Source organism: Brachyistius frenatus, unplaced genomic scaffold (genome assembly GCF_029030835.1).
Source record: "Brachyistius frenatus isolate BFR_SWC_R1_liver_20210118 unplaced genomic scaffold, ASM2903083v1 Contig_11, whole genome shotgun sequence".
Classification (NCBI taxonomy): domain Eukaryota; kingdom Metazoa; phylum Chordata; class Actinopteri; family Embiotocidae; genus Brachyistius; species Brachyistius frenatus.
This window is the reverse complement of record NW_027210610.1, coordinates 7,513,316-7,529,978: the sequence shown is the minus strand read 5'-3', so window position 1 is coordinate 7,529,978 and position 16,663 is coordinate 7,513,316. Positions and strand designations below refer to the sequence as shown.

General features: G+C 41.1%; 2 protein-coding genes across 3 annotated transcripts; one reads left to right on the top strand and one right to left on the bottom strand.

The window, feature by feature from the left end:
* Positions 1-3,058: 3,058 nt before the first annotated feature.
* On the bottom strand, positions 3,059-8,051 carry ghitm (growth hormone inducible transmembrane protein). Its single transcript, XM_069691903.1, has 9 exons — positions 7,973-8,051; positions 7,432-7,591; positions 6,627-6,729; positions 6,294-6,405; positions 6,042-6,183; positions 5,757-5,865; positions 5,349-5,537; positions 3,807-3,978; positions 3,059-3,696 (listed from the first exon to the last, which is right to left on the bottom strand). The coding sequence occupies exons 2-9, from the start codon at positions 7,546-7,548 to the stop codon at positions 3,606-3,608; spliced, it is 1,035 nt and encodes a 344-aa protein (XP_069548004.1). The 5' UTR covers positions 7,549-7,591; positions 7,973-8,051; the 3' UTR covers positions 3,059-3,605.
* Positions 8,052-9,029: 978 nt separating this feature from the next.
* Positions 9,030-16,266, top strand: LOC138616738 (carbohydrate sulfotransferase 3-like). Of its 2 annotated transcripts, none has more exons than XM_069691262.1 (3): positions 9,030-9,191; positions 13,639-13,854; positions 14,015-16,266. In XM_069691262.1, exons 2-3 carry the CDS (start codon positions 13,775-13,777, stop codon positions 15,231-15,233), a joined length of 1,299 nt encoding a protein of 432 aa, XP_069547363.1. In that variant the 5' UTR covers positions 9,030-9,191; positions 13,639-13,774; the 3' UTR covers positions 15,234-16,266. The 2 variants fall into 2 exon arrangements, with proteins under 2 accessions (XP_069547363.1, XP_069547364.1); XM_069691263.1 differs by having other exon boundaries at positions 9,030-9,200.
* Positions 16,267-16,663: the final 397 nt, after the last annotated feature.

The window sequence follows — 16,663 nt, the reverse complement described above, 5'->3', positions numbered from 1 at the left end:
GCTACAGGCCAAAAAAAACCAAAAAAACACGGCTTATCTGATAAAAAAAAAAAAAAAAAATGAACGTTTGATCTTGCCCCCATGATGACAGTCATGAGACAGAAATGTCATACTTTTTTTTTTTGGAACACAACTTCCACTTTGGCAGTGGCAGCGCTTTGCACCTTTTATATTTTAACAAAAAAAAAAACAATAGATCCATTTACAAGCAGCTGTCAGACGAGTGAACGCTTGACTGCCATTTCAGTAAAGTGTGTTCACTGTACATATTAATTGAGAGGAGCGAGTGCTTCCTGTGTTCACAGGTATGAAAATAGTCTCTGGCTGAATGCTAAACATTTAAGGCAGAAAAAAACATGTACTTGGAAGAACTGTGGGAACATAAAAATGCAGATTTTCAAGTAGATCTCCTGCATTCAAGATATTACAAGAACAACGGCATCAGAAAAATGTACTCATGCACTCGAAGTAAACATTAACCAAGATGTCACCTTTTAGAGTGGCGTTCTTTCACACCTCTTTGCTTGTTATATCGGTTGTGTGTTTATGTCTCGCTTATCTTTTGCTTTACGTATGTTCTCCCCCTAAACAAGCGTAAACACACTTGGCCAATAGACCTGCATCTGAAGTATTCGTAAAAGTTCTTGCAAGTCATCTTGAGGGGAACATAAATGTCTAAACTAAATTTTATGGTAATCTATTCAGTAGTTGTAGAAATATTTCCCTAAAAAACACAAAGGTGACCCTCGTGGTTGTGCTATGGAAGAAGTCAGAGGGCTCCCAGGGTCCAAAGTACCTCATGTTTAAATGGTCAATATTAGGAACCCAGGTTCCCCAGCTCTCTATAGGACATAACGGGAACCTGGAAAAATGTTCCACGGCTCTCTTTTCACTCAATATGACATGGGCTATTGTGGGTTCGGATTGAATCGGGGAAGATAGGACCTTGGGAAGCGAGGACCTCAGGAATTTAAGACCCTGGGAACATACTGTAGGACTTTGGGGACTTAGGACCCTGGGGATATATTGTAGGATCTTTAGAACTTTAGATCCTGAGGAAATAGAAACTTGGGAACTTCGGACTCTGGGAATGTAGGAAGCTGAGAACATAGGACCTTGAGAGCAGAGGACTCTAAGAGATAGGACCTTGGGAACTTAGAACCCTGGAAACATAGAGCCATGGGACACAGGACCCTGAGAACGTAGGAACCTGAGAACAAAGGACCCTACGAACATAGGGCCTTGGGAACATAGAACCCTTGGCACCAAGAGCCCTGAGAACATGGAACTTTGGGAACTTACAACCCTGAGAACATAGAAACCTCCCTGACTTCTTTTAAAGTCATTTAGATACATAGTTGGAGAACCAAAATATATGCACTGTGTGCAAGATGTGTCAATTTGTTGAGAGGATGAGTATAGACCAATATATCGAGCGTAAGCCATCCTTACAATGCGCTGCTAATGCAGCTAAATGTAATTTTTTTTTTAAAAACAAGAACTGTACAGAATACAGGAAATATGACAAATATGGAAACAGCTCAACAAAGTCTTTGTGAAGTCTGAGTTCTTATAGTATTGTGGGTTGAAGTGGTGAAGCTATAACACAAAAGGCAGATTTATTGTCCACTGAATTTGTTAGCGTCCCTCCCTCTCTGACTCACACACACACACACACACACACACACACACACACACACACACACACACACAGAGACACAGACATACAGACACACACACAGACAGCCTCCAGCTTATTTTAGGCAGTGAAAACCTTGGACCCTAACCAAATATTGGTCATCAATCTGAAAATGACTCACAGAGGGCAACTGTTATCCCCAGTGATGGCAGATCTCCGCATGCTGAAGCTTTGGCCAGTCTCATCCATTACCGCCCTCTTTAACCCTCCCATCTGCAGGATTTTTTTTCAGTACACGCTATATATGAATCATACGCGTCCTAAACATGAGCATGATCCGAGAGATTTAAAACACCGCCTGGCAGCTGGGCGCTCCACGTGTACATGCTTTAATGAGGCACCTGCACATTTACAGATGTTAGCATCTGTTGCAAGTGCCCTGGTTTGAAGGTTTAATTCTAGAGGAGGAGCCAGATGGTGGACAAGAGGATTACTAGGCTAAGCCTTTGTCATCTGCTGCTACACACCGACTCTGTTTACACCGAAATACAAGGTGGACCCCGCCAGTCCCCCCAGGCTGCTCCGAACCGCTAAGAGTGTGGATAACGAATGTTAAAGTTAAGTCAGTTTGGGAGGATTTGGTGGCAGCGGGGAGAGGTTAAGAACTAAAGTTTACACCGCGACTCACAACAACTAATCTGAGCAACAGCTCTGGTTATTTCGATGTCAGCGGTTTTGATGGTCACCGAGCCCACTTGTAACGTTCAGTTAAAAGGTTTGGCAAATTTAATTTAATAAGTGCCAGATGGTTAAGAATTTATTAACAAGGCAGAGTCACCCACTGTTATAAAAAAAAAATCCCCTACTTTCCAAACATTGCTCGCCCAACATGAACTTGCAAAAAAAATACTGACAAAATTAGAGGATGACAATTTTATGCCGTGGTTAACTGGGATTAATGTGTTTTTCTGTGGATCAAATACGTATTTAACATTATAATTGATCATATTATCTTATATATAAAATAACCTAATGAACAATCATGGACTTTTACGAATAGTTGGAACTGTCCTAATACTTTTGGGGACCACATCATTTTCATGATGTATCTTAAGTAATAACTAACAGGGAATAATAAGATGGATAAAAACAGGTTTAATTTAATAGCACTACGGTTATCTGTTCCTTGTCACTGTTAGGGTGAACGCTAAGAATGGGAACATTTCTCTGTGGGTATGTCGGCATGAACAATACCTAGAGCCTGGAACTGAAGCATCTAAAGAGAATTCAACTGTCATTAATAATATCATACAAGACCTGTTGTTTTCCTACAGGTACACAACATAATGTCTTCTGTGAAAAGGTCTGTATCGGGTATCATGTTGGCTCACCCTCCAAAATCTACAACAACAGCAAACATCATTTTTGACTTATTTTATTAAGTGATCCCACTGTTGAAATTACTGTATTTTTTGCAGAACTATATGAACTAATGTATATGAACCTTTGAACTCATCGCAGAAGTGCAACATCGGCGAATTTCTGAAGCAAGAAACATAAAGCATAGTCATTTTCTGTCCTGTGAATGCCAGTCTACGACAGACATATGTGACATTTCTGTTACTATACTTTTGGAACTTTTAAATATTTTTCAAAACAGAAACACCAGCGAGTACAAATAAATAGAAAACATAAAGAACAATACAAAGGTGATTTAATTAATCTGTGACCCCAGGATACTTCCAAAATCAAGGTAAGAGCTCCGTCTCCGTGTTAACAATGTACAATAATTTGTATCCTTTACATGGACTGGCAAACATGCACCACAGAGTGCAAACCCCGCAAAGCCTTGATCTACCAGTTACATAAGAGCGGTCTCTAAAAGATAACACCTGGTGTATGCTGCTTAGTAACGAACATGACTTTATTCAGAGCTTAAAACTGCAGCTGAACTCGTGCTGGTGTTTTACTTCCTTCTGCCGCCGCCGCCGCCGCCGCCCAGGATCATCACCAGCCTCATGAAAATATTAATTGTGTCCATGTAAATCCCCATACACCTGGAAGAGCAATAGAAATACATGGAATGAGATCCACACGATGTTAAAAGTAACAACAGAACTGTGCGGCAAAAAGGAAGAAGTGGACTTTAATTCCCAGAGCGACTCACGCATTAATGGGGTCGTATTTCTGGACGCCGTAGAGCGGGTGCGTCTCCGCTCGCTTGATGACCTTCTGCGTGTCATAGAGGAGGAACATGCTGAACAGGACCAGGCCTCCGTAGACGGCAATCGAGTACAGGCCTGCTCCGAACGCCGAGGTGGGCGGCAGGAACATGGATCCTGAGAAAGACAGAACATTTGCTGTGAGAAAGCTAACAGACGGACGTAAATAAATCATTTGCTGGTCATCTTGTGATAATCAATAGTTTAGCTGCATTCAGCTGCTCGGCTCAGTGCTTGATTTTGAAAAACAGATGTGATCAGACAGTGAGCCACCACAGAAATGGTACTTGGTCATAAGTGCTAAAGCTTTTTTTTTTCCCCCCCCCATAACTGCAGCAAAACTCATCCTGTAGATTTGTTGAATTGTACACCAAAACAAATTGTCCTCACACTAAAGCTTTTCTGTTTTGTTTTGGAAAGGGTTAAATAACATCCATCCACAATTTTTACAGTTTTTGTAAATGTTATTTCACTATCTGATGTGTCATCGTTACTGTTCCATTTTTCTTCACCGCTTTATTCTGTTATTGTGTGACGACAAGAAAGAAATATTTGCATTAATCACTTGGTTTGGTTGTGTGAAAACAAACACTTTCAGTGCGATTTACTCATTTGTTCTATATTTAGGAAGAAATGATGTTTCTCACGTGGCACTAGACTACGGGGACATAATCATGTTAAAAAAAAATATATTAAAAAAAAGCCAATAGCTGGCATTTAATATTTCCCTTTAGTCTTTTATGAGGCATTTAATGAAACAATGTGCATTCACCAAGAACATATCATGCCACTTGACTTGGTGACATTTCACCGAGGTGATCACACTTCTATATTTTGAGTGTCATCTGTTGTACTGCAAATGGAAAACTTGCAGTTTATGTACACTTGACATTAGTCTATGAATATTACAGACATTAGTCTATAAACTGAAGTGGGAGCGACAAAGCAGCTGTTCACTGAATAAAAGCACAAGCCGTCTACGTGACGCTTGCTTCCCCGAAGGCTTCTTTGGGTTTAGGTTTTATTTTTCCTTTGGGTTTACCTCGCGTCATTTTGGACACACGTCCCCGCTCCCCTGCAGAGTTCATTTATCCACTGCAGTGCACGACCTGACTCTCCTAAACCTGCTAGAATAAGTAAATAATCTGAGCCTGAACCCATCCGGTTGCGGTTCAGGTCGTGAATTACAAACTCACAGAAGTATTTTCAGACATTTAGAGAGGTGAAATACATCATATATTGCTTACGGTGGGCGCATGGATGGAGGCTTGAGTGAGCAAGGACGCATCCATTTTTGAAATACCTGTGCATTTACTTATTTACATGGGGATCGTAATACCAGGCTCCCATCGTGACAACTGTCAGCCCTTCGGCGATGGATGATGGCATTGAAAAATGGACCCAACCCGACAGTCTGAACACCCACTTGTTCACTGTTACTTGAGGTTGCCGAGACGGTTTATGAGCTGAAATTGTACGGTACTTACCAATAGAGGAGGCAAACACCACTCCAAAGCCGACAGCCAAAGGCCCTCCCATATTGAGGAACTTCTCACTTGGAGCACACATGGCCACAGTGGACAGACCTCCCACGATGCCTGCTGTGTACCAGGCGGCCCTCATCATCAAAGGCCCTCCCAGGAGAGTAAGGGGGGCGATGACCGCACCCATCACACCTTATCAATAAGTACAACAAAAGGACAACTCAATGTCAATTTCAAAACAACAAGAACAGATTGGTGCCATACACTGTAGAGGTTTAAAGACCACAGCAGCTGTTTACTCTGAGCCTCGATATGACTGCCCCCTAGTGGCCAATGGTGGCAACTACATAGCAGAAATAACAGGACGACATAAGAGAATATTTCATTTTTACAAGACTTTAACTTGCATACCTGCATGGAGCATCCAGGCGAGGTGTTTGGGCATTGGGCTCTGCTCATATGAAATGGACCTGACCAGCATGCCGGCACCAATCATAGCCGCAAAAGTTGCCCCAATTGCCTGGATTAGAACAAACAGTAAACATTCGTATTAATGAATTCATCTGAAAATGTTAAATACATCAGAGCCACTATACTTCGTATTACTGCACCAGCTCCAAGGTGTTCAGGTTTATCTAAAATGCAAGTTACAATGCTGTAAGGATCTGTTGGATCCATTTGAGTTATAAAGCTTACCAGCCAGGACCCTCTCATCATCAGACCCATGAGTGCCGGGGTCCTGCTCACAGCTACAGCTGAAAGAGCTGTCAGTCCAATACTGCCGGCAAAATACATGTAGGTGGAGTGGATCCTGTCTTTAACATACTGAGGCCAGATCCTGCACGGAGAGGAAAGGGGGCCTTTAGATAGTAGGAAACACATGTTTCTACTTATCCGGGATTCAAAATGACATTAAAGAGCTGTCGGTACTAAAAAGCTGCTCCTCACATTGACTTCTCAAGGGCACCGATTTCATTGGACATGCCAAGTCCATAGTAGCACAGCGCTCCAAGGCCAACTGCTGCACCTCCAGCCAAAACCATTCTTCCCATGCTGTCAACTAGGGACAAAATAAAAAAAAATCCTTTAAGAATCATTTTATTTGATTTTTTTTTTTGTACTCTAAAAAAAAATAATTGGGAAACCGAACAGTAATCACGCAGTTTATCATTACAGCAGGGCTCAAATCACTTGAGCTGTCTGCTTGGGAAGGTGGAAAACACAAGACTTGTGTAACAGTAAGTACAACTCAAAATAAGTGGTATGTATCATAGCTCTTACTTTTGATGAAAGTATCTGTTGCTGGCTCAAAAGCTGCTTCTTTGAGCTGGTCTTTGGTTGTCTTCGCACGGCGGAACCCAAATCTGGCCTTTGAGGAAAAACCCTGATGAAAGGGGGGGGGGGGGGAAGAGAAAAAAAAACTTTACACAAACCTGGAATTGTTGTTTAAGAGCTGGGATTTCACACTTGGCCTTATCAATCAAAACTGAAAACAATCAGGGAGTACGCAGGGAGTTGTATTTAACAAATGGCTTTTTATCATTTAATCATAACAAATATTTATCAAACATCAGGTCGGGTGCAACTACACGAACTACCACTAATCACTGATCAGTGTTTTAGCCTTGTACGAGACCACTGAATTGATGCAAACATATCGGATGCTGGAATCACGAGGTCAGTCGGTCTGAGTATTTAGGCACCGTGAAGTTACTTCGTTCCCACTGAGGCACCTGGTTGAGGCGAATAATAAAATCCGAGCTATCGGTATCCTGATCCTGTTTATATAACAACTCCTTTCTTTTTTCTTTTTTTCCCCCACGCTTTGTCTATTTGTATTCACGAGTTCTTGTCTTTAAATCAGCCAAAGGAGAAGCATGCATGATCGAGACCAACATATGTCTGACTGAAAAGGAACAGAAAACCACCGATTTTGGATGTACTGTAAAACAAGCTTAGTGGGGCTGAGGTGACTCAAATTTGAATAAGAGTTTCTTCTAACTTAGTCTAATCTTAGTACAAGTAGTAGAAATAACTTAAATTGCAGGAAGGGGGAGGGGGAGGGGGGGAAGGTGTTTTCCGTCACCTGCTGGGGCCTGAGCAGCGGTGATCTCAGGGCAGAAGAGCCCTGTGTCAGCCCGGGACGGAGCCCGGCGAGCGGGAGACTCCTCAGGCATGTCAGCCTCGCCACCAACATGGTCATTTTTTTTTTTTTTTTTTTTTTAATTTATTGTCCCGTTATCAACCTGAAAAGACAAAACAGAGCATCTTGTGATATATTGTTGTGACTCTGTCGCCTTAATAAATATCCAAAATGTCCATCTGCTGCACTAAACAAACGTCACATTGTTGCGGTGACAGCGAGTGCTTTGCTACAGTTGCAGTAATGTAGCAACAACAAAGACAATTCAGTAAATAGATAAAACGTTGAATGTCATAACATTGAAGGTTCGTATAACCGAGTTAGCTGACGGCTAAACACACGCTTAGTTAGCAGTTAGCTGCGTCGTCAATGAGCCCTCCATTATTACAGTAAAACGTCCAACCGCATGAATTAACTATCCACATTAATAGTGTGACATGAATACTCACTATAATACACTTAACGGTGAGTAAACGTTACATACCGCGCAGCTAAGCTCGTCGTGCACCTTTCCGGAAAGAAGTGCGCAAGTTTCTGACGCAATTGTTTTTTTGTTTTTTTTTCAACCTTCGCGAAAGGTCCCACTTTGGACGTCATCATCACGCGACAGATCTGATGGGAATTGTAGTTCAAACTCAAGCGAGCGTTTTATAATCCCGTAAAAATGCAAAAAAAAAAAGAAAAAGGTCCCGGGATCCGATTTCAAATAAAAACATCTGCAAGTAAAAATACACCTTTAAAAGCGAAGCCTTGCAAATTAATGTGTTGCTTAAATACGTATAAAGTAAAACGTGTTTCATCAGGAAAGTATTCAATGTGGAAAATAATTCAGAATGACTCCTGTCAATGTTTTCATTATTCATAACATTGTAAAGTTACTCATAATTTCAGATGCCGGATGCATGTTACTTCTTGAGACCTAATTTTACACAAAGGTTTAGGGTTATTGTTATTTGATTTGGATTTCTGTATTTTTCTAATAAAACACTTTGTAGTCTAATTCGTGTGCTATAAATAAGTAAAATTGGTATATAAATAAAGTTCAACATCATTAACCTACAACCACTGGCATACAATATAACACACAACATGACATTAAAATAGGAGTGCTTTGCGATCATGTATTTTTAATCCACCTGGTCTATGGGTACAGAAATTGAGACGCACATTGTTCTTTTCACCACTAGGTGGAGTGCTCACCCTTTTGTTGTGACTACATCAGTAACTACTAAAACCTCAAATTGGCCCCTAAAACGGCAACATCTAATGGAGGTTTTAGGCCAGCACCCCGCTGTTCAGCCCCGCATAGTTTATTATATGGTTTATGTGTCCGAAGTTTGTTTTGCCCCCGGTTCAACAGAGAGTCAGTGAAGGGCCGTGGCAGTGCGCCTCCTGCCTGAAGCTCCGCTCCTTTGGACCAAAGTTGTGGTTCAGTGAGTCGCAACTGTTGAATAGACTTGTCATTCAGCTCGCCGGGCAGCCTGACCTGCAGCCTCCTCAAACATGATTCCATCTGATCGACTGGGTTTACTCAGTGAAACTAGTCCGGCTACATCTCCTGGATTGGATTGTTATCTATCTCACAAGTGAGGTGGTTTTGGGGAAGTAATGGAATTACTTTCTCTCCGGAGTCGCTCTTTGACGACGGCTGACTTCACGGATGAAAAGCGGGACGCCTTCAGATACCCCAGCTCATCATAATGGTGGGTATGGTGAGTGGACAATCTGTTCCTTTACATATTTAAATGATACTAAACAGATTACCAGAACCAAACTTACAACATAACAAGGCAGGATTGTTAAACTTTAATGAATTAAAAAAAAACGTAATTAAAACTTTAGTAATACCAGCAGAACAAAGCCACTACAAATAAATCACTTGTGACTTTTCCTTAAGGGTCTTTTTTTGTAATCAAGAAGGCATGATTTCAGTTTGTCTTTGAGACCTTTACATACAGCACATGATCTCAGAGACCTAACCTTATTAGAAGACTCACATTTTCCTCCACAGTTTTTGTGTTTTACAGTGAATTCAAATCACTGCTCTGGAATTATAATGCAGTGCATGTATGCCTTTTTGGCTTGTAAATGTGCTGCATGACCTCTACATCCAACTGTCCAAGTGCAAAATCATTACACTCAAACAATGTGATCAACAATCATGAATCTCCCCTACAATTGAACTTGTTGCATACCATACACCCTAAGCAACAGTGAAGTTGCTTAGGGTATACATTCTTGGAGAAGTGAGATGTCTCCTCTTACCTTTCCCCTGGCTTACCCTTATCCTTAACCAGTTATGGCTGCTTCCACCAGTAGTGGAAAGTAAGTAAGTATATTTACTCAATACTTTACTTAAGTAAAATTTGAAGTAGAATGTTGAGCATTTCATGGAAGGAAATAACATACTTATTTGACAGGTTTACTTTTAAGATGAAAATTTGACACAATGGATAATATGACAAGCTTTTAAAATACAACACATTATTAAATATTAAACCAATGGTTTCAATCTTTTTGGCCTCTGATGACTTACAAAAAGCATTTTAACAGCTGCCCCAAATAGTGATTTTCACTCTGAACTAACAATGTTCAAATGATCCAATATCTCCCTGAAAATCAACTGATTTGAGAAAAAGTCCAAACATGACCCATTTTATCTGATGTCCCTGGTTCAAACTAGGGACACCAAACTCCAACAGCTGCAACAGAAACATGCTGCTTACAATAAAATATCAGTCACAGGGACAAAATTAGTATCTTGAATTCAATAGTTTAACTATATTTTGCTTCTAATATCTACAGGACTCGCAAGGGAGTATTTTCTCACTGCTGAATTAGTAATTTTACTTAAGTAAAGAATCTGAATACTTCTTCCACCACTGGCCTCTCCCACACCGCGACTGACAGCATACTAAATAAACAGTTTATTATCCAATGTTTCTAGCCCGACCTCATTAATTAGTAGCAATTGGTGACAACTTAAAATCAAGACCTGGGCTGTGTTTGGACTTGCCCACTATACCTGTACGAGACTGTAGTGGACAATCCGAACACAGCACTGGACTCATTAAACTGTTGGTAAGCATAGCAACAGTAACTCTAGCTGAAACCGACAAAAATCCAACTTCCCTAACAAATAGATAATGATTGACCACAGCCCACCTTAATTTCCCTGTAAGTGGCCAAGGTACACACCTCCGAAATGCCCAGATATTAATACTTTATGCAAGTAAATACAGAAACGGTTTAGAGATCAAATAACCAGATGTGAATGTCTGTGTTTGGCTAATCCTCTGAATAACAAACTATAAGTATTTTAATGAGCCACTCTGACCAATTATCTAGTTTCATTGACAGAAAATCTTCTTTTATACATTGTTTATGTGGTTTCCTAGGCAAAATCTTAATTTGAAAAGTCCCAAGTTACTGCAGTTACCAAATAAATAGAGTGGAGTAAAATTTAGTTTACAGTACTTAACAATAATGTTTCTTTGGTGTTTATAGAACTTCCTACAATGACTTACTACACCCAGAAATATTATGAAGATGGATGCCATCATTGATGAAAATGTAAAAAATCTTGTATTTTCTAGTCTGTTTCTCATATATATAAGACACACATTATCATTGTTTTGTAATCATCACACTGTATTGCAAAGAGTAAATAAAATTAAAAAAAAAAATCCTTTATCTACTATACATCTACTACTACTACATCTATACCATGATGTACATTTGCAATATAGTCTCCAGCAGAATGGGTTTGTGTGGCTGGTGTTTAATTTGTCTTCACATAAGATTTACATTAAATAAGAGGCAGCTATTAAAAGCATTTATAACGAGATGATAAATGGTGCAGTGGCGGTTTTGTTATGAGCAGATGATCAAATGTGTCATATGCCTCAGTGGTTTGTGAATATTCAAGAATGTCAGCTCATGTGTTTCTTTCTTCTTTTTTTTTACTTTACACAGCAGATGCAGTAAGCTGAGATAATTGGTGTACATCTAATTTACCATATAAATGACAAAACATCAGACTACTTATTTTCCTGATGAATTGTTGATGTAGAATATTTATTGTTTATTTGATATCATATATGTGAAGAACTACACACTCAAAAATACAGTGTTCTAAAGAGAGTGCTTTAAATCTTTGTCAATAACCATCCACTCATGTCTTATTCATTTGGCCACATTTTTTTTTGGATGTTTGTCATAATTTGTTCAGGTACATTTAAAAAGACAGCCCAGACACACATATGATGTACTATGACTGTACATGCGCTCAGATCTGGTGTTGGTTTACTCAGACAAACTGTGACTGTATTTGCTCAATGGAAAACGACCACTGTGCGTGTGTGGTGTGTGGTAATTTCCTTTGGTGTAGTCAACATCTGACCAGTTCTACATGACTTGTAACATCCAGGAGCTTAGTCACTGACCCTGTGACGTGTGCATGACCTGTGAGTTTATGTTCTGCATCTCAACCCAGAAGGGGGGTTTAGAGTCACTCCTGTGTAAAGAGACCTTTGTGGCTGTGGCATGCGGCAGGGTGGTGCAAGACAGAGCTGACTTTTCCCCTCAGTGAAAACGTGCTTCAGTAGACAGGCTGTTCACCTTTTCATTACACGGCGTTCCACGTCAACAGGGCTCTATTGGAGCTGTAAACTTCCCGTTCCCACTCAGAGAATTTCACAGGCAGTGTCCAACCATTCCCTGTGTTTAGACTGCAGTCGTTTGGACCGTCTTCTGTGCTCAAAACTGGCCCAGGACAGAGGTCGCAACAGGACGTGATACCCGGACCTCCAGATGTCGTACAGAGAAACTTTAAAGCTCACCAGAATTCAGAAAAAATGTGGTGACATATCGGGACTTTCCCACACAGTCTGGCGTGTTTAGTATTAAACATAGTTGGATGCAGTTAAGTGAAAAGGTTGGTCTGTTGCTTGTGGCTGTGCCGATTAATAGCAGCAGCTTGATGATGCTCTGCACATTTCCTCAGGTTGGAGGCTGTCTCATTTACTCTGGCTGTGTTATTGACCCATTCAGAGGCAGACAAGGTAGGCAGGATTATGCTAAAATCAGAAGATTAGTCAGGGATCTGATTCAAGCTGCCATTATCCTAAAAGTGAACTAATATTAATCTTTCAGGAATGTGCAAGCTATTCACAAATAGGCACCATTAAATCCACCCTTATCTTGCTATGACTACCCACTGCCTGTCCTCTACAGACTTCTACAAGTAATGACCTCCAAGCTCACCACACTATAATTTATGGCTATGTGACAAAAAGGCTTTCCCCTTCAATGTTATCACTGCACTGTTACACCTCTTCGCTTTCGGACATGTGTCACTCGCACGCACAAAAGCTACCAGCAGCTCTGGCCACTGAGGGCCTCTGTTCAAGATATCCTGTCAGAGTTGACATGGAGGAGCAGCTGGTAGTTGGGACATCAGGCTGCTGTTACCTATAATTTGTGGGAGGTAAAGGATAAATCGCTCCAAGCCAGTAAACTCTTTTAAGTTTTTTTGGCAAGTAGCTTTGCAGTTGTGGAATTCCTGTTTAATGGACAAAATTGCGCTTCATTGCAGTCTGTCTTTCATATTTCATTGTGCCCTCACAGTTGTTTTTTTGCTCATTTTCTAAAGTAGCTTCAACAAACTAACTTATAAACACAGTTTATCTACGTGCACCAGCCCACAGTCTTGCATGGTGGGTGGGCATGTTCCTAAAATGCACCGGTGCACTTAAAGATAACAAGGACTTCCTCTTGGCAAAGACTGGCTTAGATTCCAGGGTAAAACACTCAGCTATTTTCTATTCTTATCTTCCTAAAATAGGATAATTTTTCCTCTTAGTAAATGCCTCCATCTTATTTTTGCAGAATATAATACAGAAATGCTTTGTACACTTTACTAACCGAGGAGGGAGTCTTAAGAAAGAGAAGAGGCTTTGTGCGATCACTTCTATGACGGGGCACTTTTACATTTCCAACACTCATGTCAGCTTCCCCATTTTCATGAGTTGTTAAAACAAATAACAAAAAGTCTTCTAACAGAAACAATTGAGACAAAACAGCTGCTCGTAGCTGTCCTCCGATGTGTAAAATGTGTAACTGACAGGTTGATGTTCATTTCATTTACAGGATGAAACATTGCCTACAGCGGGGAATACAAATAACTGGAAGGCTCTTTAAGAAGGCAACTGGAGGCGTGCGAGATTGGCAGAACCTATTAAGAAGCAGTCTGTAAGAACATATCCTGGCACAGCTACATCCAAGAATGAGGATCAAATACACAATATCCATCGTCTTTTTTGTGGCACTTGTTATCATCGAGAAAGAAAACAACATTATCTCAAGGTAAGTCCATTTCAGTCATCATTGGAACAGCTTTTGTGACTTCCAGCAGTTTTCTTTTCTTTTTCGAGCCTTAAACTGATATTAAAACTCCTTGAGCAACCAAAATTGCTGCAGGTGTCGAGTTTAACCAACAAGGCTATGTTTCCTCTCACACTTTCAGGGTGTCAGATAAGCTTGCCTTAAAGCAGACCCCCCAGACTCCTCTACAGCCCAGTGGCTTCTCCCACATGCTGCTGAAACACAATGGTTCCTTCCCTTCACACAAGATGGACTTCATGTTGATGAAGCGGCGCCTGGAGAACTACAGCGAGCACCAAGAGGTGATGACGAGGGGCAGGAAACACATTCTCCTGTTGGCCACCACCAGGACAGGCTCCTCGTTTGTGGGCGAGTTTTTCAACCAGCAGGGCGACAACATGTTTTACCTATTCGAGCCACTGTGGCACGTGGAGAAGATGTTGACTCTGGATACCGGAGGCACCAATGCGACAGCGGCAGCTAAGGCGTACCGGGATGTGCTCCAGCAGCTCTTATTGTGCGACTTCTCCCTGCTGGAAAGCTTCATTGACCCTCTCCCTGTGGACCACATCACCACAGCCCTCTTCCGCAGGGAGTCCAGCAGCTCCCTGTGTGAGGAGTCTGTCTGCAGCCCCTTTATCAAAGGGGTTTTTGAAAGATATCACTGCAGGAGCAGACGCTGTGGGCCCCTGAACCTGACCATGGCGTCTGAGTCCTGCCTCCAGAAGGAGCACAGAGCCATCAAGTCAGTGAGGGTACGCCAGCTCGAGACTCTCCGTCCTCTGGCTGAGGACCCACGCCTCGACGTCAAATTCATTCAGCTGGTTCGAGATCCTCGAGCTGTACTGGCCTCACGCATGGTGGCCTTTGCAGCCAAATACAAGAACTGGAAAGAGTGGTCCATGGGCGGTGATGTGCCCATCGATGATGACGAGGTGAGGAAGCTGAAAGGGAACTGCGACAACATCAGGATGTCTGCCGAGGTCGGCCTCAGACAGCCGCCGTGGCTGCGCCGGCGTTACATGCTGGTGCGGTACGAGGACATCGCTCGGTTCCCCATGAGGAAGGCGACGGAGATGTACAAGTTTACTGGAATCCCCTTCACTCCACAAGTGAAATCCTGGATCCTGAAGAACACGCAGGCTTCTAAGGAGACCAGTGGTGTGTACTCTACGCAGAAAAACTCCTCCGAACAAGTCGAGAAATGGAGGTTCAGTCTGCCGTTCAAGATAGCACAAGTTGTACAGAGAGTTTGTGGACCAACACTGAAGCTTTTTGGGTACAAATTTGTGAGCAGCGAAGAGATGCTCACAGATAAGTCTGTTAGTCTAATTGAGGATAAAGTGTTCAACGTTTTATAGACTTTAACGGTCATGAACTCTAAACCCTGATGCAGGAAAAATCAACCTCTTAAAAACTCCACATTGAATTATATTTATTAGGATCTTTTATCCTGATACAGAGCTATATTTTTTTCTGATAGCGTGCTATTTAAAGTTTTTTTTTACTATTTAAAATAGTTTAATGAAGAAAATGGATTGTGGAGCAGAAAGCTTCTAAGTGTTGAAGCAAAAGTGTTTGGAATTATAATGTAACTTTACATATGGGAATAGCATGGGGAAAACAAGAACTTGTTGCACTTCACACTATTTTCTCTGTCCAACATAAACAGTGCTGTTGGCTCATCCTGCAAGCCCGTCCCATATTTAATTCCTTTGCTAATATAGGAACATCCAAAGGGAGATAGCTGTGGGTTTGTGAACAATAATGAGCTGTTTAAAACACTTCCAGGAAGCTCCATTAGTTGTTTTCGTCCAGTCACTCCTGAGTTAGCAACAAAAGCTGCTTTTGTACCAAAGAAATGTGGCCAAAAAAAGAGGAACTGCTTTGTATAGCAATACTCATGGCCTTCAGAAGAAATAGCTGTCTTGCCAGGGAATTTCTTTTTCTTGAGATTTAGTGATAATGTCCCATGCTAATTTATTTATTTCTTCACTTTGCTAAAAGGTCATTATGACTCCAAGTCTGAATGTGCTCCACAGGTTCTTTGCCCCTCTGCAGGTTTTTATTTTTTATTTTTTATGCACACCTATATTGTTGTTTGTTGTACATTCATGTTTGCAATTTGGCCAAGCGTTGTTTGAAGTTGTCTTCAGGACTGTAAGGACCCATCACGTAAAACATGTTTACACTGCTACTGTATGCTAACATTCCAACTGCAGCTGGTTTGCAGGATTGTGCAAAATTTGGCGGCAGGTCAAAGTCCGTTGACACAAGTCTCTTGGCTGGTGATAATCAGAGAACCTGATACTCTGGCCTGCCAGACCATTTGCTGATGTTGAGTCTGTTCTTTTTGAATTTTGTTTGTTGCAATAAACCATTTTTTGCACTGACTGTAGAATATTTCATTTTTGAGGAGGGTACACTTTTGACACGACTATATCGCATCCATTACAAAATTTGTTTTTAAAAAAATCATTGAATTATCTAAATTTAGTTTACAAATCATTGAATGTAACAGTTTTACATTCAGCTGACAATAGCATATTGAGCATGAGCATAGCCCATTTTGTCAACCAGGCAGTAGCTAAACAATAATAATGTCACAAGAAGCAAATGTGGCAGATCAATGTGAGAGAAATACAGGTGGCTTAAAATAAACTAAACACCTGTTAATACAATTCAAGGAAACAGTTCTCCTGCATGAATCATACTTCATTCAGTTTTAGAGTGGGTTTGCTTGTACATACAGGCTGTATACCAATGTAGAAAACTAAATTTGCAAAGAGGA